The sequence below is a fragment of the Tiliqua scincoides genome, chromosome 7 (genome assembly GCF_035046505.1).
Source record: "Tiliqua scincoides isolate rTilSci1 chromosome 7, rTilSci1.hap2, whole genome shotgun sequence".
In the NCBI taxonomy this organism is placed as follows: Eukaryota; Metazoa; Chordata; class Lepidosauria; order Squamata; family Scincidae; genus Tiliqua; species Tiliqua scincoides.
Genome location: NC_089827.1, coordinates 1,656,438 through 1,682,656, shown reverse-complemented (window position 1 = coordinate 1,682,656; position 26,219 = coordinate 1,656,438). Strand labels below are relative to the sequence as shown.

The window sequence follows — 26,219 nt, the reverse complement described above, 5'->3', positions numbered from 1 at the left end:
CAGGTAGTTCGCTGTCGAGAATGTTGCCTACTCTGATCCAAGACTGCTTCTGATTAGGCCAGTCTAATGATGATGTCTGTCAGACCATCCACTATATAATTAAAAGCAAGGGCACCCACATTCTCTCCCCACCCACAAGGTGCACTCTTCCACTCTGCAAACTGATACGGCGCAATAGTAGAACCACCCTTTGGATCTAAATAACATCTTGTAGAAGTACACGATTGGGGTGGTTTGGACACTCTCCTCATGAGTATATCAGGCTGAATGCCCAAGTAGGAGATCTGTGAGCTTTCTTGCTTTTAATTGTAAAACCAACCCATTGGCTCCAGTAGATCTCACAAAGCCTGACCATCCCATATAGATACAGGGAATTAAATGCACATAAACATTCTCAAAAGGTAATTTAAAATTCACCTCAATTCTTTTTTTAGTTAGTAACTTTTTAGTTATGGTGGAGGGATTTGAATTTGCATTTGGGTTTTCTGGTTGGTGGTCAAAATGCTACAGTTGGCATGAAACTCTACGTTACGAAACTATGTAACTCTATGTTATGAAACTCTATGTTATGTTGGCATGAAACTCTCGTACATTAAACATGTTGTGTGGCTTGAGGGCCTTGTTTTTTGTCGGAGTCAGAATCATGGCCAAATAATGTTCCAAGCCTCCCCACCCCACAGTCCTTATCCCTCCCCACGACTACTATTTAAGTTACAAAAGCAAGTGTGCAGGACCCAACTGCATGTTCACATAATGTGCTTGTTAGCATGTAAACCCTTGGTCCTGCTTTTCTACAATCCATTTCTACAGTCCTCAAAAACTACTCTAAAGAGTTGGGGAAACCTGAACTAGTTTCTTTTGCCTTTATATTTAGTACTGGTGTTGGAGAAGAAAGGCTGAGTTCTCTTATGCTTCTCTTTGAGCATACCTGTGTGTAGTGAGTTATGAAAGTGCTAGAAGAGTCACCCCCTTCCTCAAAGCAATATCATTCTTAAAAACACTGCCTGCTTACTTGGTCTTGGTGCTGGCTTGGGGGTCTTGAGTGGGCGAGCTTGTCTGGCAGTCTTCTGTCAAAGGCATGTCCGTTCTCCAAACGAGACTCGCGGGGCTTGTCAAACCAATCTGTTTCTTCTCGGCGCAGGTGATAGGCTTTGAAAACCAAGGACATGTCATAGGTGCTGAGCCAGAGATGTGAGAAGTGCAAATGTCTTGTGTGCACAGTCAACATGCAAACAAGTTAAGAATTGGCCATGCATTTTAAAGCAAAAGTAAACAGGCAAGAGAAGAAGCAGATGTTAGTAGTAAGCAAAAGAAGTAAGAAGAGTCTTGCTGACCCCACGGACAGACACAAAAGCAGAGACATCAGAATGTCACAACAATGTCATTGGCCTCATCTGCTTAAGTACTGCTGTTCAAAATGTCTGGTGTCTTAGATATTTTGTGTAAATAGATGGTTTCAACTAATGACTGAGAAACCACAGTCAGGGCTGTTGCTCTATGTCAAGAGATGGCTGCACTATGGAGATGAGTCTGAGCTTATGACCACGTGAAGCTGAGTCCTGAGCAGACAGGAAACTAGGGCTACGGTTTTCCTGTTGTACTTATGGATGCTGGACCTATGGTTTGAATTCTTAACCCTGGTAGAAAAACCATGACTTTGTGTACATGTGAACGAACACATTGGATGATAAATATTTATAACCAGAGTACGGATTCTTGCCAGTTACGTAGGTCAAGGAATTAAAAGGCTTAAAACAGGAGTAAAATATTGACTACCAGTTCCTGGCCTTCTGTATCAAGTCACAATTACACGAAAGTATTTTGCTGTATGATTCCTGGCAAGTACGTGTTCCCAACAGCCCCCTTCTTTTATCATTTTTTAAAGAAGGAAAATAGTGTTATTATTATAAAAAATACTGCTTTTCAACAAGAGTTGTTCACAAAGCGGTTTATATTGTAAAATAAATCAATAACTACTTCCCTGTCCCCAAAGAGCTCACAATCTAAAAAAAGCAGACTTTCATAAATTCATCAGAGGGTCACTGGTTCAGTTTCAAGACATTATGGTCAGTCTGGAGGATACATCCAACCAGCCCTGCTTGCTACATGATTCAGGACATGGGTGTGTATATTTTGTTTCCCCTTCTGGTGCCCCATCCCACAACCTGAGTCCAGCATGTTGCAGTTGGAAGGGAACTTGGACATCATCTGGTCCAACTCTCTCCTCAGTGCAGGCAAGTGCTGCGGTGCCCTTGACAAACTGAGTCAGACAGAGGAGGAGACATTCATCATTAAAGCCAGATGGGAGGGGTGGTTTGGAACCCAAATATTCTGCATTAAGGTTTCATTTTAAACCAGATTAATTTTTAAAAGAGAAACTTATACTGCCCAATTCTATCCTTCATTACCAGCACCAATGCAACTGTGCCATGGAGGTGTGTGCTCCAAATTTCAGGGGCCAGGAACTGACATCCATGTTTGCGACCAAGATCTTCCCCCTCCAGCCTGCTCCCCATCTCCTACCCTCCCCAAAACTGCCCAGTTAGTCCCCCTGCCCACCCCCCACCCATGAAATGCCCTGACATCGGCCTCCTGCTCTGTTGTAGTTCGCCAGAAACAGCAGTGCTCCTCTGATGCTGAAGAATGGTTCGCCGATGGGGTGCTTAGTGTGCTGTTGTAAATGACTGCAACAGCATGCTCAGCACTATAGAACTGGTCTGTTGGTGAAACTTATGGCTGGAACCTAATAAAAACCTAATTTAAATAAGATCTATGCGAGAGAGAGAGAGAGAGAGAGAGAGATTTATGCCTCCTGAATTCATGTAATGCAGTGTTATGGAACGCTGTGACAAGTGACAAGATTATTATCTCTCGGCTTTGCACAGTTTAATAACTAAAGATGATTGCCTAATGGTTTCTCGTGGCTGGTGATTACTAACTACTGAACATGCATTCAGCATCTGGTGAGGTGGAGATGGAGGTAAAGCAGTTTTGAAGTTGGAATGCAGTTAGCGAATGACAAAACGTTTGGGCTGTGGCAGCCACTCACACCACTATCTGCCTGGGTTTGCTTAATCTAGAATAAGTATTAGATAAACACCCTAAGCCTCCAGGGCTCTCCCCTCACACATAAGCTGACTGTGCAAGTCTGCTCTCGGAGCTTCCTCCCACTTTGGAAACTGTGGCGCATGAAGCATCATTAATTGGCTCTGAATGCCAAGGCCAAGGCCAAGGACTACATCAGTCTGTACTCTAACATGTGGTTATTTTGGATGCTTTCCAGGTCTCCGGTGAAGGTAGTGCATGAACCCCACATTCTAATCTGCTTGAAGACATTATTTACAGGACTCAGGAGATCAAACTAAACACGACACACTATTAAAATGTAATTTGATCCATAGTCAGTAACGTAGTTAGATGGGGTGCAAAGCACTACATTTTGCAGGGAGCTTCACTGTGGTGTTCAAGTGGCCCTCCCCTTTGTGGCCCTCTATTTTGCTTCCTCTCCCTTTCGGATTCATTCTGGGTGGGGGCAGCAAAACGGAGGCAAATGCAGGGAGGCAGGGAGACATCCCTGGGGTGCCTGAATTTTGGTACTGCAGCTGGTAGAGTGTGACACATTCCTCCTTTGAGGTTAATACAGAAATTCCAACTGTAAAAATAAGGTCTGGAAATCGCAGTAGGAATTGTGAAGTTGTCGTCTTCACACAATATATATATAAGACCTGGTACTAAAGAGGTGTTGGAAATATTTGTTGCTGCATAACAAATTCCAAATGCTTAGAATTCCAGTGGGTAGTAGATGCCAGTATGTTTGAGAACTGAATGAGAAAGGAAGGTCAAAGGACAACTGTTTATTTAGAGAAAAACATGCGTTGGTTGCTTTATTTCTGGTTGACCTTGTCTGAAAAGGCCCCAGAGTGATGTGTTTCACAATATGAACATTTAGGATATACAGATGTAGGTGGGTTGGGGCAAGCTTTGAAAGGAAAAAAAAAGTTATGAAACTAAGGGCACAATCCTAACCAGGTTCTATTTTGTTCAATGGGGCTGATTCTCAGGAAAGTGTGGTTAGGATTGCAGCCTAAATTTGGTTTCTCTTTCCTTTCAGTCAACCTCCTTGAGAACTACTTATAGGTATCACTCCCTATATGAAGAAAAGAATAAAGTCTCCAAGCTCTTAGGAATGGGGAAAGGGGGTGTCTAACTGCAAGACCAAGAAATACCCTCCCTGAGGTCTACTGGCATGGTTTCAGCAGATCAATGGAAATTCTATTATACTTGTAAAAATGAGTCAGAGATCTATCCTAATGATATACCAAGGACTTGGTGAGTGCTGTGCCTCTTTAACAGAGTGACACAGGGGGCTGTTAGCTGCTGATGTTGAAAGGCAAGTTAGCCAGAATTGGGGCCATCTCTTCACCAACTATTGATTACGTCCTTGCTTGTTCCACCATATTTGAAAATAGTACCTGCAGAGGAAGGAACAACTTGCTATGCAGGAATGAGGAGCAACAGGAAAGTACCACTAACAATTCTGAACAAACTCTGAACTAAACTAGAAAAAAGCCTGCAGAGTTAAATCTACTACATTCCTCCTATTAGCAGGGTCAGACCGGCCCATCTATGAGGCCAGCTGAAGTTGTTGCCTCAGGCACCAGATATGTGGGGGACATCCAGCTCTGCCTGCCTGCTTGTCTCCATTGCTCCTCCCTAGATTGGAAAAGGGAGTACAGAGAGGAAGAGAAGATACAGAGGGTAGGAATGTGCAGAGCTAGAATACTGCAGAATGGGAGGAACAGAGACTGGCATGACATTGGGTAAGAGGGGGCAGCATTTGACATGTGGTCTCAGGAGTCAGAAGGTCTTGGGCTGGCCTTGGCCAGATACAATAAATATGAAGTAAATATGAAGTAACCCTAACCCTCAGAGCTTCATTTCTTAATGGAAGGAGGAAATTTCAAAGACTGAGGCTTCAATCCTTATACATACTGTCCTACTGAACTCAGAAGGACTTATTTCTAAGTAGACATGCACAGGATTGGACTGTGAGTCATTCAGCCTTTACACTTAGAGCTATGTGATATAACAAGAGTCAGAACCTCAAGTTTCTTTGTTTTCCTTCAAACCTACTTTGACTATGTTACTTGTTACTTACTTGTTGGCAACCTTCCGTCTCGAGAGACTCTGGTATCGCGCTCTGAATGGTGGTTCTGGAACAGCGTCTAGTGTGGCTGAAAAGGCCGATTCGGGAGTGACAATCCCTTCCACACTGGTAGCAAGTGCAGTCTGTCCCTGGTCTGTCTCCCTGGCTATGGGCCTTCCTTCTTTGCCTCTTTGCCTCAGACTGTTGGCCAAGTGTCTCTTATGTAGATGTAGGCAAAAGGCAACTTGATACCCACCTTCCCTTTACTTCCCCCCCCATTTGATTCCTCGAGGAAGCCTGACAGCACAGAAGCACTAGAGCCATCTGGAGGAATTATACAGTAAGTTTTTAAGGTAAGCATAAAAACTCCAATAGCCCAAACCAATTAAATACAAATCTGAAGAACATCTGTTTATCCTGAGATGGAATAAAGGTCAGGTCACAGGTAGGAAAGTAACTTTACAGTACAAACCCCATTCTGCTGTCACTTTCAGAGTGAGTTTATAGACAGGAACACACTTTCTAAAGTAATTCAGGGTAAATAAGAAAGCACCAGGGGAATTGGTTGGCGTACTCTGAACTTATACAACCATTTCTTTTACAGAAATCATTACTATTGGCAAACATAACAGCACATGCAGTGCATTTTTTATTGGACAATATGCATTAAAAACTCAACAGAGCACATACAAAGGAAAAAAAAAAACAGGTCAGAAACATGTAAATTTCTTTCCAAATGTCCTTTCGAAATGGCTTCTGAAGACGTTTAAAATATATTAAAAATTTTACTTGGTTCAGACAAGGCTGATACATAAAAACATACACTTTTAATATTTAACATTAGCATAGCGTCTCCTTCGCTTTTTAAAAAGCAGACTTCATAACTGCGCTACGTAAAATGGTAACTCGAATATTTTCTGCTGAGCAGACCTGGTTAGGATTGCGCCCAAAGTCTTGCAAGGAGCCTCGCTGCAGAGTGCAAGGGGTCCCTCCCCCTTCCCTTTGGAGTCACTCCAGGCAGTGGGAGCAGAATGGAGGCACAGGCCTGGATCTGAAGGGGAGAGGGAGGGGCCCTTGCATACTGCGGTGAGGCTCCCCGCAAGATTTAGTGCTTTGCACCTCCTCTAGCTATGCCACTGCTATAGCGGGCCCTCCTATCCACGGGCTCAGAATCCATGGCTTTGAATCGCAGGTGCTGAGCCCGCAGATGGAGGGCCTTAGAGGACCCCCCAGGTGCAACTGGGAGTGTCCTCCAGTTGCATCTGGGAGGTCTTCTCAGGCGCGGGGAGGCATCACACAATATTTGAAGAGGAGATTTTTAAGATCTTTCACAACAGAGTCACTCACAAGTATTCTTATATGGCAGAGGTCTGAGTAAAGATGCATACAAGGTAATTTATTCATACAGATAATCCACCAACAGGGTTAAAAAAATCTGTGAAAATTTACTGATGAAATTAATTACCCCTCCATTTGGACAACAAACACATTCCACTCACAAAAGTCCACGCACAACAAGATGTACTTTTAAGGAGATGCTGGTAAAAAAAATAAATAGCTAAAATTACAATAACTCAATAAAATACTATTGCTTCTACTCAGCGTTCAAAACAATGATTTATCATTGAAATATATAAGGGAATTATTTTATAAAAACTTTTTGTTTGCAAACTGTACTCTCTGGTTCTTGGAAAAAGTGGGATTGCTCAAGATTTTCAACATGCTGGTTGCATAGCAGATAGCCTCACAGAAGGAGGAACTGACAAGAAGATGGGTTACATTATTACGAAGACTATTTTGGGTGGCGTTTTCAGCTTTTGTCAATTTGGAGGGGGGGGCAGGGGAAACTTTTCCCACTGAGAAGATAGGCCAATCCTGTGCTTCTGAAAATCCCAGCCCAAATGCTTGTAAGAAAAGTAGACAGCAAGAAAAATAGAGAAAAATGCACACGCAAACAAAAGAAAATCAACAAAGTACGACTTGATCATGCAAGTCTATCTATGCACCTTCCAGAAATTTGAGCATATAGTTATAACAACTGACCAACCAAAAAGCTATATACACATACATATATATATATATATATATAACCACAACAAATGAGGAAAGCAAAAGAAGTAGTAGTCCCCGAAAGGTGATGAAATTAGACACATGCATAGAAATGAGGATTTGTGTTGTGAGCACAATAAAGCAGCCTGAAGTCTAGTTTACCTTCACTGTCTGACATGGCATGCTGGAAGTCATCCATGATGAAGGCGATGTCCCGCCCATAGCCTCGTGCTCGTGATTCTTCCCTCATGTGCTGTTGGACTTCGGGCAATGAATGGCTAGATCCAAACTGGTCCCTAGTGTCTGCGGATATGGGAGGCAGCGGCCCAGCAGCCGCTCTCGCCATTCCCATTGGCTGGCCCACAGGACTCAAAGGACTCTCCTCTTCTGAGTTCTGTGCTACTATTGGGATTCGTCCCCTACTCTGACTGATAGGGAGACTGGTGGGCTTAGCTCTTCCAGAGGGGGCTGCGTGGCTGAAGGAAACGTCTAGCGGTTCGGCCTCTTGGGCTTTCAGTCTCAAAGAAGAGCTGGAGGGATCTCTTTTTAAGGATAAGTCAAGCCCGTAGACCGATGACGGCCGGGAGGAAGGCCTGGATCTACTTCCACTGCCGTAAGGTTTATCGGCTTCCTCTTGCAACGTTGATCGCATCGTTGCAGTCAGGGCAGCTCCCAGGTTTGTACCAAGGGTGTGTGTGAGGGTGGGCCCCATGTACTTCTGCTGGTCCGTGATATTTTTTCGAAGGCCAAATGTGATATCGTCCTGAAGAAGCCTTGCTCTGGAGGTTATTCCGCCCAGTGTCGAGGTGCTGGAAGTCAAGTAGGTTGAATAATCTAGCTCAAGGTCCCTGCTCTCCTGAATGGGTGAGAATTTAGGCAGTTTGGGGTCTATTAAGGCCTTCTTATGCTTGGACTGCTTCTGATAAAGGAGAGCTGCTGGAAGCTGCTTGGCAGCTTGTTTCTCCAAAGTAAGCCTGCTTATGCTGTATTTCTCAGATTTGGGGAAATGCCTGTAGCTCGTATCTGCTGGGTAGTACTGGGAGAGGCCAGCCAGGTGGTCCAAGCTTTCTGTACCCCGGCGGAACTCCTGCTTGATCTGATGCTTCAAAAGCTTCAGTTCGTAGGGGTCTTCCATGGGGTCTTCATCAGTTTTTAAGTAGCTGTGCAATCGAGAAGACGTTTGCAGGGGCGCAAGGAAATCTGAGACTTCTTGCACTCTGCGGGCCTCCGTAGTTCTAAGGAGCCGGTCTGTTTTGGTCAGATCTTTCTCGTGGAGGCCATAAACAGAGCTCAGAGCTGAGGTTCCTTTGGAGAGTTCCCCAAGATCGTCAAGCAGGACATAATTGCGCGAGGTGTGGTGGTCGATGTCCGCGTAGAACGAGTCACCGGATATGCTTGAGATGGGACTGCTGGCTAGGCTGCTCCTCTCGTCCAGCCCCATCCTCAAGTCCAGGGTGCTGTATTTACTCCCCAAGTGGGAAACGGCGTACGTGTTGTCGGAGGAGGCGGGGGCAATCATGAGGGGCTGGTTCCGAATTACATCGTAGTTCGAGGTGATCTTGGGCTCCAGGTATAATGACGCCTGTCTTGTTTTCTGCGGAATCACCATCAACTGTGACGAGAGCTGGTAGGATGGCTGCTGGGTTGGTGGCGGCTGAGCTTGGGCTGTAAAAGACATGGTGTCCACGGTCTGGAACGCCGACTGAGTCTGATACGGAGAAGCCTGCTGCTGGTATAAAGGCTGCTGCTGTTGGTAATGGGATTGCTGGGTGTACTGAGTTGGCGCCTGGGTAGGAAGGGCAGGTGAGGAGTACTGGTACTGGGTATACGGGCTTGTAGGAGTTGCAAACTGAGATTCTGGTTGGGTCTGTGGGGGTATAAACTGCTCAAATTCCGTTTGCGGTGCAGTCCGCGGTCTTTCCAGCCCGTGCTGAGCTTCTATCCTGGTAGGCCTGGTGCTGCTCACTTCACTGTCTGACATATAATCACGTTCCTCTGCTACTCCCTGCAGGTAGGCCCGCTCCCTCTTCTCCCTTTCTTTGAGCAGAGCCTCCTTCCGCCGGTTGATGCCCATTTCTAAGTAACGAAGTTTGGCATCAATCTCTTTCTCTTCCTCATCCAGCTCGGCTTGCTTCTTGCGGAGCTTGGCTGATTCTCGTTCCACCAGATCCAGTTCTCTGTCTATATCCTGAAGGATCTTAGCTCTGGCCATGGTGTTGCTTCTGCAGATCCTTCGTCGTGACACGGACCCCACGGTGGTGAAGGCAGATTGTGTTCCTGCTGCAACATCCTCTGGAGGTGGGTTGGGCAGGGTCCTCTTTACTTTCTTTTGCATCCCTGACGGTGCCATGCTTGAAGAGCCTTTAGTCTGCAGCACAAAGAACAACAAAGAATAATTACCTTGATATGCAGCACAATCTTAAGGAAGTTCAGTGAGACTCATTCCTCGGGAGGTGTTTGTGGGATTGCAGCCTAATACATTCAGAAACATTGTAAAACATGCTGCAGAACTAAGAAAGTGGTAGGAAGAATCAATAGCAGTTTAGAAACAGTTGCTCTGGTCACTTATAACTTCAGATTTAACAGATGGTTCCGTACATAAATCTCAGAATTTTGTTTTGAGTACAGTGTCTTCTAAAAACAAAAACAGGTTCTGGTTAGAAGCTTCATTGTGTTAAATACTCTACAACTGAGGTCATCGGATTTCAGCCAGGGGCTTAGATTGCTCAACCAAGTATTGCCCCTTTGAAAAGCCAAGCATTGTCTGGCGTTAGTTTCCTTGTTTGCTTTAGTTTTCACTCCTATCCATGCTGTTTCAATCAGTAAATGCAGGTGACTTCCCTTTCTGCTTCCATGACAGCAGCGCTTGAGAAAGCACTTTTGCTACTCAAAATCAGCTCCGTCCATTTCCCAGGCTGGAAACAAAACAATACATATTCTCATACACATGTATGAAATCAAATAGTGCAGCAATCAGACTTGTGATGGCTCTTAACAATACTTTCTTTCCAAACTCTAACAATGTGCTGATTGCTAAGTACAGAGGACTGAAAACCAACCAACCACTAACCAGCCTGACAACAGGGTCTCTCTGCTTCTTGGGCAGAGCAATCCTAACCTTGAGATATGCTGGTGTGTCTCCACATATGCCAGCACAGTGACAGACTCCCCGGTGCAGAAGTCTGCCCATCTACAGACATGCTACATAGGATGGCACAAAGCCAGAATAATGCCTACCAACATAGCATGGATGCCAGAGAGACTCCACCACCAAAGAGGCCAAAACATGGAAGAGGCAGAGGCAGGATAAGGGAAGGAAGTGGGTGGGAGGAAGGGGAGTTGGCACATGCATGATGGACATGATGGACACCCCCCCCCCCAGTGCCAGAAAAACACAGTGCTAATGACAGATCTGGAGTAGGTTCACACAGAGAACAAAGGGGAAAGGCATTAGACCAGGAAATCTTATCTCCCACACCCCCTGTCGTTCCCACTTTCCTAAGACAGAGCAACAGATACAGACTGCACTGCAGAGTCAATCACAGCACACCAAACCCAGTATATAAGCCCGGTGGCAGATCTTCCCAGCCCTAAATAGCCGGCACAGAGTTGAGTAGCCCCATTGCGAGGCCTACTCCCTTACCTGGGGGAAGGGGACAAATGCCCCCATCCCCTAAGGAGCCGCCGGCAACTGCCTGGAGGCCACTGGATGCAGAGGTCACCATTCTGGCCGATGTTCCTCCGGGCGCCAGGCTTGGGCTGTCAGGTTGCTATCTCATACACACTTTGCTGGGCTACCAAGCATTGCAGGGCACAAGGCTTCTGGGTCACACTGGAGCGCAATCCATACCACTGGCTGCATTGTGCCATAGTGCAGCCCATAATGCAATGTGTTTCCAAACTATGGGTTGTAACCCACTGGTGTGCTGCAACCTAACTCTTGGTTGGTTGTGGGCCTGCTGTGACCAGGAAGCTGCAGGGCAGTATGAGGTGTGGCACAGCAGGGCCAATGAAGCACAGTGCGACTTGGAAGCCGCTTCCATGCCGCACGCCATGATGTCTGCTGGGTTCCTGGTTGCGATGTGCTGCAACCTTCAAAAATCTGGGTTTGACACATTGGCGACCGTGATCCACAGTTTGGGAAAGGCTGACCTAGCAAGTACTGATGCTTCCTTGATGGAAGTCATAGATCTATAGGTATTTCAAACCGCTAAATAGATAATTTCAGAAAGAAAACAAGGCAATCCTCATTAGGACTGCTTATTAGGCAACCCTAAGCGCACCTTTCTAAGAGTAAGCCCACTGAACACCATGGAACATATTTCTGACTAGGCACAGCTTGTGCGGTAAATGCAAGAAACATAAATGCACGAAGAAGCTACTAAATATTTTTTCAAAGATAATACTATATATAGACTTTGCAATGAACTCGTTTTAGCCCATTCCTTCCTGTTTTGGACACAGCCTCGTGGGGCATCTTCCAGGAGCATAGCCACAGGGGCGGTGGCGCGGTAAGGACTGCAGGTGCCACACTGCGCCATGTAAGCAGCCAATGGGGAGTGGGAGGGGTCACTTACACCGAGCACTGTGGTGCCTACAGTCACTGGCGTAGCTAGAGGGGGGTGGCGCACTAAGTTTTGCAGAGAGCCTCCCTGCAGCGTGCAAGTGGCTCCTCCCCCTCCCCTTGGGAGCCATTTGCCTCCATTTCCCCCCTGCCCACATGGCTCCCAAGGGGAGGGGAGGAGCCACTGCACACTGCAGGGAGGCTCCCTGAAAAACTCAGTGCACCGCCCCCTCTCTAGCTACGCCAGTGTCTACAGTACTTACCATGCCCCCCTCTGGCTATGCTACCAGATGCATCCTCAAGTCTATAAATGTGGTTAATTAAATAGAACATTAAAACCCCCCTACAAACTTTTAAACATCTGGAGCCTTCAGTTCCAGAATGGCTCATGAAAAACAGATCAGGTTAACGAACCGATGTTCATGTAATAGGTAGAATGCCGATCAGTATAACTTCATGTTTGGAAGGAAGGAAGGAAGGAAGGAAGGAAGGTTGGTCCTTACCATGAAACCATCAGTATACTGAAAATGGGCTCTGGAGGAGTCTTCTGCGGTTGGACTCAGGGGTTTGGGGTCGGACAGAGAGCGCTGCATCACCTTGGCAGACTTGGGGCTCAGCTGCGGCATCTTGGTGATGTCGGCATGCAGGATCTTCTGTGGACTAATATCTTCCGTAACGGGCTTTTCATAGGGCACAAAGGCCGACTCTATAACTGCAGCTGGAGAAACAGGTGAAATTGGGGAATAGAGGACTTTGGGGGATTTGGGAGGGGAAGGGGCTACCTGAAGTGTGGGTTCTGGGCAGAGGTGAGATGAATACCCTATCTCTAATGGGGTTGGGCGCTTTTTATCTTTTGGAGGGGAAGCAGCTGTCAGGTACTGGGAGCTTTGGGCATCTGAATCAGTTTCTGTCTGACACCCCAAACTTCCTCCTTGGTATGTCTTTTCTGGAGCTGAAATGTGTTTGATTATTTCTATCTTGGCATTTAACTGGGCCCTGACTGATGGCGTCCTGATGGTCCCTACAGGCTCTGTTTGAACGGAAATCTCCGCCACTGTCTGGACTGCAATGCTGGAGACTTTGGAAAACGGCTTGGCCTTGTCCACCTCAGGGGAACCTTCGTACTTCCCCACACGGGTCTTCCTTCTGGATCTGTTGTTGGGATCCCACTCGTCTTGGTCCTCGTCGTCCGTCTGAACACTGGTATCAACACCCTTTTTAGTTCTCCGTCTCCGGTCTGGGTAGCCCATATCAGCACTGTCTTCGTCGTCCGTTTGAACGCCACTCTCCACAATCTTTTTGAGACACCTGGGCTCCTCCTCCAGGCCTTCGTCAAGTTCCTCGTATGGGCCACGCAGCTTTGGCAGGGAGCTTCTCTTTTTCAGCTGTTTTTCCTCTCGCACATCCATGTCTTTGAGAGACATCTCGGAAACAGAACCCAGCATGCCAAGCCTGGGGATGTACTGGGTAACGCCATCCGACTGAATGGTGTACCAGGCTTGGCTTTGTGGGATTTCAATGCCCAGTACAGCCGAAGCGGTGGTGGTGACTTCATCGGCAGTCCAGAACTGGCCGTTTGCAGCAGCATACTGACCTTCTAGGATGGCTTGCTCTGTGGTTGTTTGTGGGGACACCGTTCCAGAAGGGTCATAATTATACTGATAAATCTGGTGGATTTTTTGCTCTTCCAAGTGCTGATGAAGTTGCTGTTGGAGTTGCTGAATCTGTTCAATATGGAGTTGCTGCTGGGCCAAGGTTTCTTGCCTCATCATGAACTGAGCCTGTCTCTCTTCTTCTTGCTGATACAGGAGGTGGTGCTTCATAGACTGTAGCTCCTCAAGCTTCTTTTGAACCATGATCTGCTCGTGTTCTCTGAACCTATGAATTTCTTGACGTTCCCATTCCAGCTCCTCTGCAAAGCGCTGTTGCTTCAGTTTCTCGAGCTCCAGAAGTTCTCGCTCCAAGTCAAGATGCTGCTGTTTGCCTTCTTCGGGGGCAATGAGGAGGGTCGCCTCATCTTCCATTATGTCTATGAAAGCTTCAGAAGCGGTCGTGAAAACAGGAATCAAGTTGGCTGGCTCTGGGGTCATAGTTTCTATAGAGAGAGGTGGCAACCCCGGCTCAATGTCAATGTCAGTGATTGCCCCATCTTTTTCCGAGGCTGCAGTTGTCAAGAAGTTGTACGATCTCGGAAGTGCCTGACTGGATTGCATGGTTGATAATGAGGGGATTGTGTCAACTGTTTGAAGAGAAGGCAGGTCTCTAGCTGATGTACTAAAAATAGAACCAGGCTGTGTGGTGATCGCAAATGTTGCCGGGACTGGAGTTGCAACGGATGAATAAACAACCCCATTAGATGATCTTAAAACACTTCCAATGCCATAGGGGGGTCCTGGGGATGGAACTATCCTTGCTTGGGAATACTGAGGAGCACTGATCCCAATGCCAGAAATGACTTGCCGAGTCTCTGGGTAAGAACCACTAATCTTGCTGGAGTAATCCATAATTTCACCTGAAATTACAGGGTAGAGTTAAAGTCCGGTTCCGCAAAATAAAGAGTGTTTACTCTGAAAGCCATTCCATAAAGATGAGTTAAATGAGCGGAGAACAGAAGGGAGCTGCATGCAAATCTTGGTGCCAATGATCTACTTTAGCTGTGCACAGGAAGGGGGGTGAAAGCATTTGCTGAACATGCAGGCACATGCGGGTACGTCTCTGTGCAAAATGCTTTATGTAAAATGAAGAAACAAAAAAAGATGTGGATTCCACACGGCTTGCTTGCCACACTGTGCAAAGAAAATATAAAAAAGGAGCATAAAAAAGAAAATAAAAATCATTCACCCTGAAATGAGATGAGCAACACCATTACTACATTTCAAAGTGAGATCTGAGGCCTTGTCATACTGACCTGCTGTTATTTTGCTAGCGGTCAAGTCTACAGCTACATCAGGGGCCCCAACTTGATAGTCAAAGGTGTTCTTGCTCTTGTACAGGAAAAGACCGGCTTCGGATAAATTGGTATCTGACATAGAAGGTTTCATGCCCCCAATTCCTTTATAGCCAAAGGTCCCTGCGCGGTCGTATTGATAGTGATCATCTCTGTAACCAAAACGATCCTCAGGCAATGTGGTTGCAGGTGCTTGAGCGGTACAGCTCCTGCCAAAGGGCAACTTGTAGATGACATCACAACAGACAGCCCTTCTGCCTGCAGTCAGGTCCACAGGTTTCTCGTCGTCTTCTATGACTGTGGTGACAATCCCTGATGTGGTTTCATCCACCGTCACCATGGTTCTGTGGGATTTTGTGGTACTGAGGTCAACGGCTCCACTTTCCAACGGTTCGTGGGCAGCGGAAGCCTCAGTCCAGCCATTCGTGACACCCACAGGAGGTGCCGTGACCGGCTTCGTAGCAGCCCATGTAACTGCGTGTGCCGGGGTACCGAGAGACAGATTAATTGGTACTTCGTCTCTGCTAGCAGGAAGTGCCTGGCTGCCTACTATTCTGGATCCAAGCTCAAAGTATTTTGATGTTGTTAACTGCAGTGGGGTTGTCATTGCGTGCCCAAGATCGACAAGACTTTCTGTACTTGTGCTATAACTTATGGTGGCTGCGCAGGTGACTATTGTAATGGTTTCTGTGACTGGAGCTACAGGGGGCTCTGCGGTTGGTGCACCTGGTGTGGTGCTGAGGTTTATAATAGCTGGTTGAACAGTACTCACAGGCCTCCCAGAGGTGTCACTCGCCACCATGTGCCTTCTCACATCCATTGGAGCAGCCGATAGGTCCATACAGCTGTCCGTCCTTTCAATGTCTATTTTAGTCAATGTGCGAAGGTCAATGACGTCCCCTAAGAGATGGAATCTTCCATTTTCCCTGTATCGCGGTGGTTCTATGATGTGTGCTGGCTCTGGAGGGATAGTGATCGAAACACTTCCTAAATCAGCACTTTTGACCAAAGACACTGTTGTCTTGGCAACCTCTGTTGTTATTAGCTGTGTTGTCACACTAGGGCCTATCTCAAAAATTGAGCGGGAGGCAATAGGAACAGCGGAAATGGCTTGCAAGGCACCTGGAATGTACTTGCTCTGATCACTTCTGCGTTGAATTTGCAGAGCACTCACAGAGGGAGTGAATAAAGGCTGCACAGTCTGTGGCCCCTGTTCCTTAGGAGGTGACCCTGAGGGCCAACTCGTAATGGCCTGGCTGGTCACAGACTCGGTTGGAGTCCCAGGCTCAGAAGGCAATGTAATAACCACATAGGTTTCCTGAGAGGACTTGGACAACCTTGGGGAGGATTTGTTCGAGTGGGGAGACAGGGGGGACGTGGGAGACGCCAGCTTATACTCAGCAGGGGAGACCAAGTTCAAAGTCATGCTGCTGGTTAGAGACAAGCCTGCAGGTTTCAACGGTGCTTCTGCTGATTTTGGAACAATGGCTGGCAGCTGGGGAACTGCTGGTTTGGGGGCAATAGGGGGCTTGATCACCTCAGCAGGTCTATGAGTGAATACGAGTCCAGCTGGAATGGAGGCTGGCTTGGGGGGCACCGGAGGAGGGGTTGGCGCGTGTATTTTCGGGGCAGGAAGCCCACTGGCTTTTATGGCAGACGCTGTATCTACTGTTTTGACACTGGTGGTGGCAGATGGTAAAGCTGTAGGGGCTGTTGTCACTGGAGGCTTCTTTTTAGGATAAATAGTAGGCTTGGGCAGAATAGGTGGGGGCAGGGGTGGGGGGAGCGGAGGGGGAGGGCGAGATGGGTGAGCAGGAGAATCTAAGGAGGAGCTTCTGGAAAATGACCGAGTTTGGGCTGTATAGGTGGGAACTGGAGAAGGGGCAAATGGCAAAACAGAGACAGTAGAAGCAACAGAAGATATTACTGGTGTTGGCTCCACCACTGGGGCCGCACCCCCAAACTTCTGGTCATCTATGAAAGCTCTCCTTGCTAAGCTGAGAGGAACTCTTTTCTGTTCATCTTCATGAAGTCCCTTCACAACATCAGAGGCTGACGCATCTTGTCCAGCTTTGCCTTCTTCTGGTGGGAAGGTTACCAAGGCAGCAGCGACATGGGGCGTGTGTTGTGTTTGTACATAGGTTGCCACAAAGGAGTCCATTTCAGGCAGGGAAACCACAACCTGATCTACATCTGTGACACTGCTGGCTGCAGGGAACTCTTTAGAGGGCAGCATAACCGGCTCAGAATATTCTTTTGCAGAAATTATTGGGACTTGAATCACTGAACTGGTCCCCTCAGAGTCCGACAATTTGCTAATGGCATCCACTGTTTCTATGTAACCGGAGGCTATGCCGTCAGGGGAAGAACTACCAGTGGTGTACACTGATGATGTGGATGACGTCAGGGAAGAGGCGTCTGATGGCAAAACAGAGGCAGCACTTTCTAATGCCTCTGCGTATGTCAATATGGCTGTCTCGTGGGAAATGATTTCTTCAATCTCCCGAGCATAATCCGTGAGATATTCGTCCTCGATTTCTTCCGTTGTAAAGTGCTGAGTAATTTTAACATCTGGAATGGGAAGCACGACGGGGCTCATGGAAGATACGTCTGAAACGACGGAGGTCGTACTGGACACCAGTGATGCGCTCTCTGTAGCCTCTTCAGACATGCTTGTCTTGGATTCCGACACAGAAACAGATTCGGGTGATGGCTGGGTGGGACTGGAACCTGGAGTCAGCTGCGTCCTTTGTCGCCTCATCAGCTCCTCGTAAATGGTATCTGCATCCAACAGTGGCTTTTCGTCACTGGAAGAAGGTCCCACACTATCCAATACGATGATCTCGTGACTCTCTGGCATGATGTAAGAGCTACACACGATGTCTTCTTGAGGCAGGACGGAATGCAAAGGCTCTATCCTGTAGTAGTCTTTCGGCAGGTCTGTCGATTTCTGCACAGATTCCCCATATACCTGATCAGGAGGCTTTGGTTTTTTCTCTTTGTCCTTTGACGGGCTAAATTCGTCACTCTCGTCTTGTCTTGCCATGAGGTTAGCCTCATGAGCCCCGCTGTAGGGGTCTTCCACTAACGATTCATAGATATAGTCCTCTATTAGCATGCCGCCATATAAAGGCTCTTTCTCAAACACTTCATCTTTTTCAGTGGTTTCCGGAAACGGCTTGGCTTTGTGGGACGTGTGCAACATTTCCTCATAAGCCCCTTGCGCACTTTTTAAAGTCTTTTGACTGCTCTCTTCTTTGATGAGCCCCACAGGCTTCTCTTCTGTAGGAGAATATAAAGAGACCGCCGTAGGCAATTTGTAAACTTTCTGCACTTCGATGATTTTTTCCGGACTGATTTCAAAGGCTTCAGGATCCGACTCGATGCTTGGTGAGTATTCGGAGCACGAAGAGCGGTGCAGCTCCTCCATTTCTGCTGCCTGACGCAATTCCTCCGTTGGAGAAGCGTCCTCGATGGGAGAGAGATTACTGGGTGGCGTCTTCGGCCGTTCTCTCCTTCTCTGGGCTCTGAGCTCATCCTTGTCCTTCTTTGATTTTTTGCTGGAGCTCTTCCTTTGCTGCTGCTCCAGCTCGCGCTGCTTCTCTTGCTCTTTGAGCAGTTCTTCCTCCTCCCTGAGCTCCTCTTCCTCAGAAGAATCTTCAATGGTCGGAAGAAGAGGGCCGTGTGTCCGATGCCTGGCTTTGCGCTGCTGCTTGCTCTCATCCCCCATCTTCTTGTGGCTTGGGCTGCTGTCGCTGTCTTCATCCAGGGACGACACAGAGGTGGGCGACGTACCTGGAGTGAAGCTGGAGGCGTGCAGACTAGAAGACCCTTCCCCTCTCGACCGATCCTCTGGGGAATCCGTAAGGCTCTCCATCTCCAACTCCGGCTCTTCATCAAAATACAGACTCCTCTTAGGCTGTTCAGACACTTCAGAGTATTTATTTGTTAAGGTGCTGTTCAGTTCTATTGTTTTGAAGCGACGAAGGCCTCCTCCTCCGGTCACGGAGATTTCTTCACTGTCTTGGCTTTTGGTTTCCCTGTATTTTGGTTCTGGACTTTTGTCAAACGTCTCGTCATCGTCATCATGCCAGGAATGGCGCCGGCCAGCATCGTCTTCGTAGCCTGCACTGCTTTTGCGTGTCACCTTCTTATGCTTTCCGACTACCCCCTTTTTAACTTTCACTTCTTCCTTCTTCTGGCTCTCACTGGTGCTGATTTCTTTCAGCTGGTTCCGGATGAATTCATCGTCTTCAGAACCGGAAGCATCTTCATCAGCGCTCATCTCCATAATCTGTTTCCGAATGAAGTCTTCGTCATCACCGGAGCCTGGACTGTCCTCGGCCTTGTATTCGTCGCTGCTTGAAGAAGCGACGCTAGTTCGCCTTTTTCTCCGAGGGACAGGTGAATTCTCACTCTCACTGCTGTCGTCTACAGAGTCATAGCGTTGCCTTCTTGCTGACGCATCTTCTGCTGCCTCTGCCTTTGGTCTGTGCCCCTTCCGAGATGGTACACTTTGTTTATCGCCTTCTGGATGAGCCCCTCCATCCTTCCCTTGAGTAGCTGGCTTCCTCAAATCTTCCTCCTCAGAACTGTAAGATTCCGGCGTCAGAGGCAGAGGCTTTGTTTTATGTGGCTCCTTTGCCTGAATGCTGTAACGATCTTGGATTTTTCCTGACTTCTCTTTGGCAAGGGTGCTTGCTTGAGCTTCCAAAATTGACAAGACGGTGCTTTCTAGCTTGGCGAGATCTGAGGGACTGGTTGGGCTGCTTTCTTCTGAAAGGGCCACTTTTTTACAAGGTTCTTTCAGCATATCCTTCTCATCACTTGGGAGAAGGCTGGGAATTTCCCCAAGCGAACTCGAGATCCCATCTGATGAGTATCCAGTGTCACTTAGACCCTGTGGACTTTTTTGCTGCTGTGAGCTTGATGCATCTGACTTGTCATCTTCTTTCTCCTAAAATATATAGGTGCGCAAACATACACATTAAGATTCAACATCTCAAGATACTGAATAATAATATTAGTCACCACAAACAATATTCATACCAACATTGTCTATGATAAAACATTACTACAGGTTGAGTATCCCTTATCCGAAATCTGAAATGCTCCAAAATGCAAAACTTTTAATCTGTTGTTTTTTGGAGTTGTTGTTTAACAGTTTACACCAGTGTTTCTCAATCAGTGGCACCCATTTTAACCCTCTTGATTGCAAGGAAGAACTAATTGTTAGCGCCTTCAGATAACTTGAGGGGTTACACAATCCTCTAGTGCATTTTAAAAAATCATCTGAGAATGATGTAGAAATAAAAAAAATTCTAGCCAAATCTTATTTATAAGTTCTGATATGTAGCCCATACCACAACATTTTAAATTGTATTATCCTTAATTCTCTGCTGAGGTGCACTGAAGTTCCATGACAGTCTATAACAGGGTGGCCCACCTTTCAACTTTAGGGCTCCTGAATTTCTAACAAATGCACAGAAGAGGACATTTCAGCAAGTGCCCCTTGGCATCTCACAGGTATTATCTCACCTGCTGGTCTATAATATCTCAGACAATAACCAGCTCCAGATGTTTCAGAGGAGATGTTTATACATTAATAGTCTTCCCATTCCTTTATCGTAGTTTAATATTTAGATGTTTGTAAGGAACAACTTTTAAAGGAAGTGCAGGAATTAATGTATGAACCAAATAACTACAAACTTGCAGTTAAGTATATTTTGTTCTGTTCAGACTCTGATTGGGCCAAATCCTTTCCACTTTCCAGTGCTGATGCAGCTGCAGTGCAGCCCTGTGGAAAGGGAGCAAACGTTCCCTTGCCTTGAGGTGGCCTCTTGATGCACCTTCATGGGATGCAGCGCATGTCCCATTGGCACAGCTGCATTGCTGCTGGAAAGTTGGATAGGATTTGGTCGTGAGGTACAAACTCATTATCAGCAATTAGTGACCTTTTATCATTCTGTGAAACGAGTCAACATGATCTACTTGGGCAAACTGGGCATCCAAAGTTAATTTCAGTTAGATTTCAGCTTGCGCTTAAAATTACTCCTATTTAGAGCTCAATCCTGAACAGAAGACCTGCTGGTGCAGCAGTCCCTGAGCCAGCAGAGGGCGTCACCAATGTGCCATAAGGCATGTCGCAACACTCGGCGAGTTGGCAGTGCCAGTGGGGAAGCCTATGCCACCCTGCCAATGCTTCATCCAGCACAATAGCCACCAAAGGAAGTAAAGTTTGCACTGGGCAGCAGAGGGGCATGGGCTGGTGTGGCAGGGAGGTGGGAGACAGCAGAACTGGGGACAGGTCAGGCTGGAAGGGAGTGGGAGTGTGGAGAAGGCCTTTCACATATCCTGATCCTTCCTCCGGGCCAGCTGGTGCTACACTGGGCTGCTTAGACTTCTGCCAGCTAAATAGCTGGCAGAGAACCAAGAAGCCCCATAGAGCAGACTGGAAAAAAATATCCCCTTACCCCAAGGAGACCTCCAGCCTGCTCCAAAGCTTGTGTTGGATACAGCAGAAGCCCTGCAGCCCTGCTGCGCCAATGCAGTTTAGGATGGAGCTGTGAGTCACACAGGAATTAAAAATGTTTACACTTGGCTGGCTTGTGCCATTGTTTCTCATATCCATCCCTATGTTTTTCAGTGGAACACTTACTGATCTTTCTTTAAAGGCTTCTACGTGATCAGGCTTTGGTAGTGGCACCAACGGAGCTGAGATTTCTTCTTTTGGAGGTTTCTGATCTTTGGGGACAATTTCTAGAGCCCTGATTGCTAGATCCTCTTTTTTAACCCCTTCCTGGTCTTTTGTCTCTGGATGCACTTTGGCTTCTCGCTTCACATCAGTAACTTGCTCTTTTACCTCAGGAATGACCGGCTTATGTTTGGTATCAGGCAAAGAGGGTGATCCGGTGTCACCTTCCGCTGTTCTGGCCACCTGTGTTTGATCAGCACTTGTCTTGGAAGACCCTGTCTGTGCCATAGGTGTCTTCACGAGTTTTACCTGCTGAACAACATCCTTTGGGGGCTGATCAGAAGAGGGGGTCTTCACTAATTTGGCCTCTAGGTGTTTTGAATCTTCTTTCCCAATTTGATCAGCAGAAGGTATTTTAGCAAGTTTTGCCTGCGAAAATTTTGGATCAGTTTTCCCAACTTCACTGGCCATGGGAACTTTTGTCAGTTTTTCTTGCTGAAGCTTTGAATCTTCCTTGCGAACCTCCTGCAGGATCTTATCAGAAGACAGTGTTCTTGTCCGTTTCATCTCTTGGATCTTGGGAGCTCCCTTTAGAATCTGATCAGCAGAAGGTGTTTTTGCCATTCTCACCTGTGGGGTCTTTAAGTCCTCCTTCCGGAGTTGATCAGCAGACGGTGTCTTGGCCAATCTCACCTGCTGGAACTTTGGATCTTCCTTTAGAATTTGATCAGCAGATGAAGTTTTGATCAATTTCATCTGCTGGTCTTGTTTTTTAATTTGTTCAGCCGATGGTGTCTTGGCCAATTTTACCTGTTGAAGTTTTGGATCTTCTTTCTGAGTTTTATTAGACGGCTCTTCTTTTTTAATGTCTTCTGAGATCCTCTCAGTCAATGGCTTCATGGTGAGTTTGGATTCTTCCTTTGGAATATGATCAGCAGAAGGTAACTTTGCCAATGTTGTCTTTTGAATTTCTGAATCTTCCCTTGACGTGCTCTGAATAATTTTATCAGCTGACACTGTTTTCGTGAATTTTTTTTGTAGGGCTTTCGAATCTTCCCTTTGAACATCCTCCTGGATTTTATCAGCAGAAATTGCTTTTGCTAATTTGACCTGCTGCTGCTTCGGGTCTTCTTTCTGAATTTCTGGACTACCTTTTGATTTTTCCAGCACTTGAGCAGGTTGTTTAGACTGGGTTTGAGGAGCAGTTGATGGCTTAGATGATGGTTTCGAAAATACAGGAGGCGTTATTTTGTCCATGTCCCCCAGATGTCCTGATAATGCTCTTTTTGTCTGGCAGTTTAAGCACAGCCATTCTTGTACCTATAATATAACAAAAAGCATTAAATTAATAAACACATATGTTTTGCTAAACTAGCCATATTACACTGAGCATCTTGACTTTACAATCTTTGCAATTTCTATGACTGTGTTCTGAATCAGTTATTTTCAGCTGAAGTGTTGCTTTACATTGGTGTGTTACGTGGAATGCTCCCAGGTGTGCTGTGGGAGTTTGAAGTACACCAGTTGAAACTAGTTTAAAAGTTCTTCTGGGTTTCGCAGCTCTGTTTCCAGGACAACTATCTGTAGTAATGAATTATCTGTCCATAGTCAGAGGAAGAGGAACAATTTGTTACCATGGATAGTTGCCCTAGAAACAGAGCTGTGGAACCTGGAAAAGTCTCCTGGAAATGAAATCACAAGAGGCAAAGACTGTAGAGCAGTGTTTCTCAAACTGCAGGTTGGGACCCACCAGGTGGGGCAAGCCAATTTCAGGTGGGTCCCCATTCATTTCAATTTTATTTTTAATTTATTAGACTTGATGCTACCATGATATGTGACTACGTCTGGGGAAATGTTACAGACCTGTACTTTTAACAGGCTAACATGTAGATGCTTTTAACAATGATAGTCAATGGGGCTTACTCCTGGTTAAGTGTGGGTAGGATTGCAGCCTTTGGGATGTTTGAAGAATTTTTTTTTTAAAATATCATCAATTGCTTAGGAGGGTTAGGAGGGTTCTTTATTTTAAATAAATGTTTAAACTTATACTTATTGTAAGCTTTTAATTTATTTAATTAATTAGACTAGATTTTGTCATATGGGGGTGTTAAAATGTTTTCTGCTTGATGAGGTCACTTCTGGTAATGACATCACTTCCAGGTGAATGGTATCACTTCCGGTGTGCCCTGACAGATTTCCATTCCAAACTGTGGGTCCTGATGCTAAAATGTTTGTGAACCACTGCTAGACAGCTCAGGGTGCCCTGAGAAGAAGAATGCTGGCAATCACTGCACTAAATATAAATGAATCTTGTAAAGCAAAGGGAAGAACGCTCACAATAGCATTCCCATCATTTTTAAGAATACATAAGAACTGTCCACAGATTAAAGAGTTGAAATAGACCAGGATTGAAATCACTTTTGGGGCACAGTCCTAACCAACTTTCCAGTACTGGCATAGCTGTGCCAGTGGGGCATATGCTGCATCCTGCAGTTGGGGAGCAGTCATGGAGGCCTCCTCAAGGTAAGGCAGTGTTTGTTCCCTTACCTTGGAGTTGCATTGCCCTTATGTCAGTGTTGGAAAGTTGGTTAGGACTGTGGCCTTACTGGAATAATTCCCATTATTCTACCTTGAATTAGTGTGGATTTATCTTTAAATTGCCAGACCCCATCACAGGTACCTTTACAAGGATATTGAAAACAATTATGAAATCTCTCTTTTTTGTCACTTATGTTAGGACAGCTACATTCAATATTTTCATTTCCATTACTTGCTACAACAGACCCTAGACACCAAACGGCTTCAAAACATAAACAAAGATGCAATTCCATCTCAGCTAGGCTGTTAAGAAATTCCCTCCACTAATTAATCAATTAAAATTTTCATAGCTTAATCTACCCATTAAATCAATTAAAGCTTGCAAGTCAAGTGTAAATAACAGATTCAATTCTGAATGCTCACGACCTATTGCAACATCTGTTGAACAACATGGAGGACCATGAGTTGTGTCTCATTCACTGGAAGGTGGTTTTGTGGCATTAATCAAACCATGTTGTGATGAAAGGAATTCCAAACAGATCCCCCTTCAGAGATGCACAGAATAAAGGGTTGCCACTCAAGTGAATGAGATCAGCCCTTCGCATCTCATTATCTAAACTACAATCCCACAAGGGAGAATTATCTTCTTCTAGTGGCAGTGCAATCTCCCAAAACCAACTGGCTGAGCTGGTGAGTCCAGTTGCTCAAGAAGTTAAACATTAAGCAGTCTGCTTCTGGGGGGGGGGGGGGGAAGGAAAAGTTGTCAGCGCAGTTAGGATCAGGGAACACGGTGCTAAGGAGGAAGAAGGCAGTCTGCAAAGCATGGAGGACCAGCGAGACAAAGCATGCTCAGTAGAAAAGGTAGCTAAAGGAAGTGTTGCTAGAGTTGAGTGTAAAATCTGACACAGGACTGCCGGATCATAATGTTATACTTCCTACCCCCTGCCCTCCTCAATCTGCCCCCAAACAGCTTTTCCTGCCTATGATTGCCAACTTACCAGCACCGATGGAGGTTTCAGGGTCTGCCTATTTGCAGCAGTGGCCCAGAAGTGTGTGATGGTGGCCTGGCTTTCACACTGCCATCAACAGTGTTGTGCTGCCAGAAAGCTAGTTTGGGCAATGCAATGCCCCACTAGAAAATGAAGTAAACGAGGAGATCCGAGCAGAGCTGGTGCTATCATTAGGCCAACTAGGAAGCTGCCCAGGGTGCGGACCTCAGAGGGGCACAAAACTGACCTTTGAGGGGCATGGTTTTATTTGAAGATAAAAACCATAAGAGCCATTTAGAATATAATTAATTATAAAGTCTTATCCAAAGTTTTCTATGCTCTGCTTTTTGATTGCCTAGGGTGCAAAATAGCCTGGCACTGGCCCTGGGTCCGAGGTAGAGCCATAACTTCAGCTGCGGCAAGGAAGTAAGACTGCAGTGGCCACTGTTTGCTTATCAAATGCTCAGAATAGCACAAACAACCCACTTGAGCAGAGCGATGAGTTTTGGCTAGCTGTGGAGGGATGCCCCTTGTGTGCTACCTGCAGTAGCGTAGCTAAAGAGGGTGCAAAAGTTTTCCATGGCACCTCACTGTAGCATGCAAGTGGCCCCTCTCCCGCAGAGCCATTCTGGGCTGCTGTAGCAAAACAGAGGTGCCGTCTGGGTCCTGGAATGTCTCTGCTGCCACTCCAGCAGGAAAAGACTTGTTCACACAATGCTGCCATTTTGGGTTGGAAAACAATTTTACCTTCCCCGGCTGATAGACTAAACCCTACAGAGAGCGATTGTCCTTTAGGCTACAGCAGCCCAGTCCCAACCAGCGCTGATGCCGAGGGGCCAGTCCAGCCGTGCTGCACTCCAGGCTGGAAATGAGGAGGCTGGAGGTCTCCTCGAGGTAAGGGGACATTTGTCCCCCTGCCCCAGGAAAAGACCCAGCCTGTGCAATGGAACTTGGACTTGTGCCTGCTCATTTGCTGGCACAAGCCTGAGTGGAGCTGTGTTGGGATTTCAAGCCCAGGGAGGGGATAGGATCTGGTGCACACCAGTGCTGCTGACCCCACGCCTCCCCCACCCCATTCCCTCTCTCCCCAACCCTTCCCATTCCCTGCTCTGTTCAGAGCAGCTCTTACTTGCTCTGGCATGTGTTCCTTCCTTCTGTCGGCACCCCTGTCTTCTGCGTTGGCGCAATGTGCTTCATGGCACATTCTTGCACTGGCCCAAGACAGGAACAGGATTGTACCATCAAATGCAGAAGTCCTAGCTGGTCTTCGTAGAATTCCAGTATGTTCTTTG

General features: G+C 46.6%; 1 protein-coding gene across 1 annotated transcript in view; it reads right to left on the bottom strand.

The window, feature by feature from the left end:
* The window catches only part of PCLO (piccolo presynaptic cytomatrix protein), a 172,868-nt gene that overhangs the window by 60,245 nt on the left and 86,404 nt on the right, over window positions 1-26,219 (bottom strand). The window contains exons 4-10 of the mRNA XM_066633427.1: window positions 22,031-22,720; window positions 21,365-21,967; window positions 14,668-19,663; window positions 12,263-14,271; window positions 7,358-9,563; window positions 1,009-1,149; window positions 844-848 (exon numbers count right to left, since the gene is read on the bottom strand). Of these exons, the coding sequence (XP_066489524.1) occupies window positions 844-848; window positions 1,009-1,149; window positions 7,358-9,563; window positions 12,263-14,271; window positions 14,668-19,663; window positions 21,365-21,967; window positions 22,031-22,720 (10,650 nt within the window). The remainder of the gene's footprint in view (window positions 1-843; window positions 849-1,008; window positions 1,150-7,357; window positions 9,564-12,262; window positions 14,272-14,667; window positions 19,664-21,364; window positions 21,968-22,030; window positions 22,721-26,219) is intronic.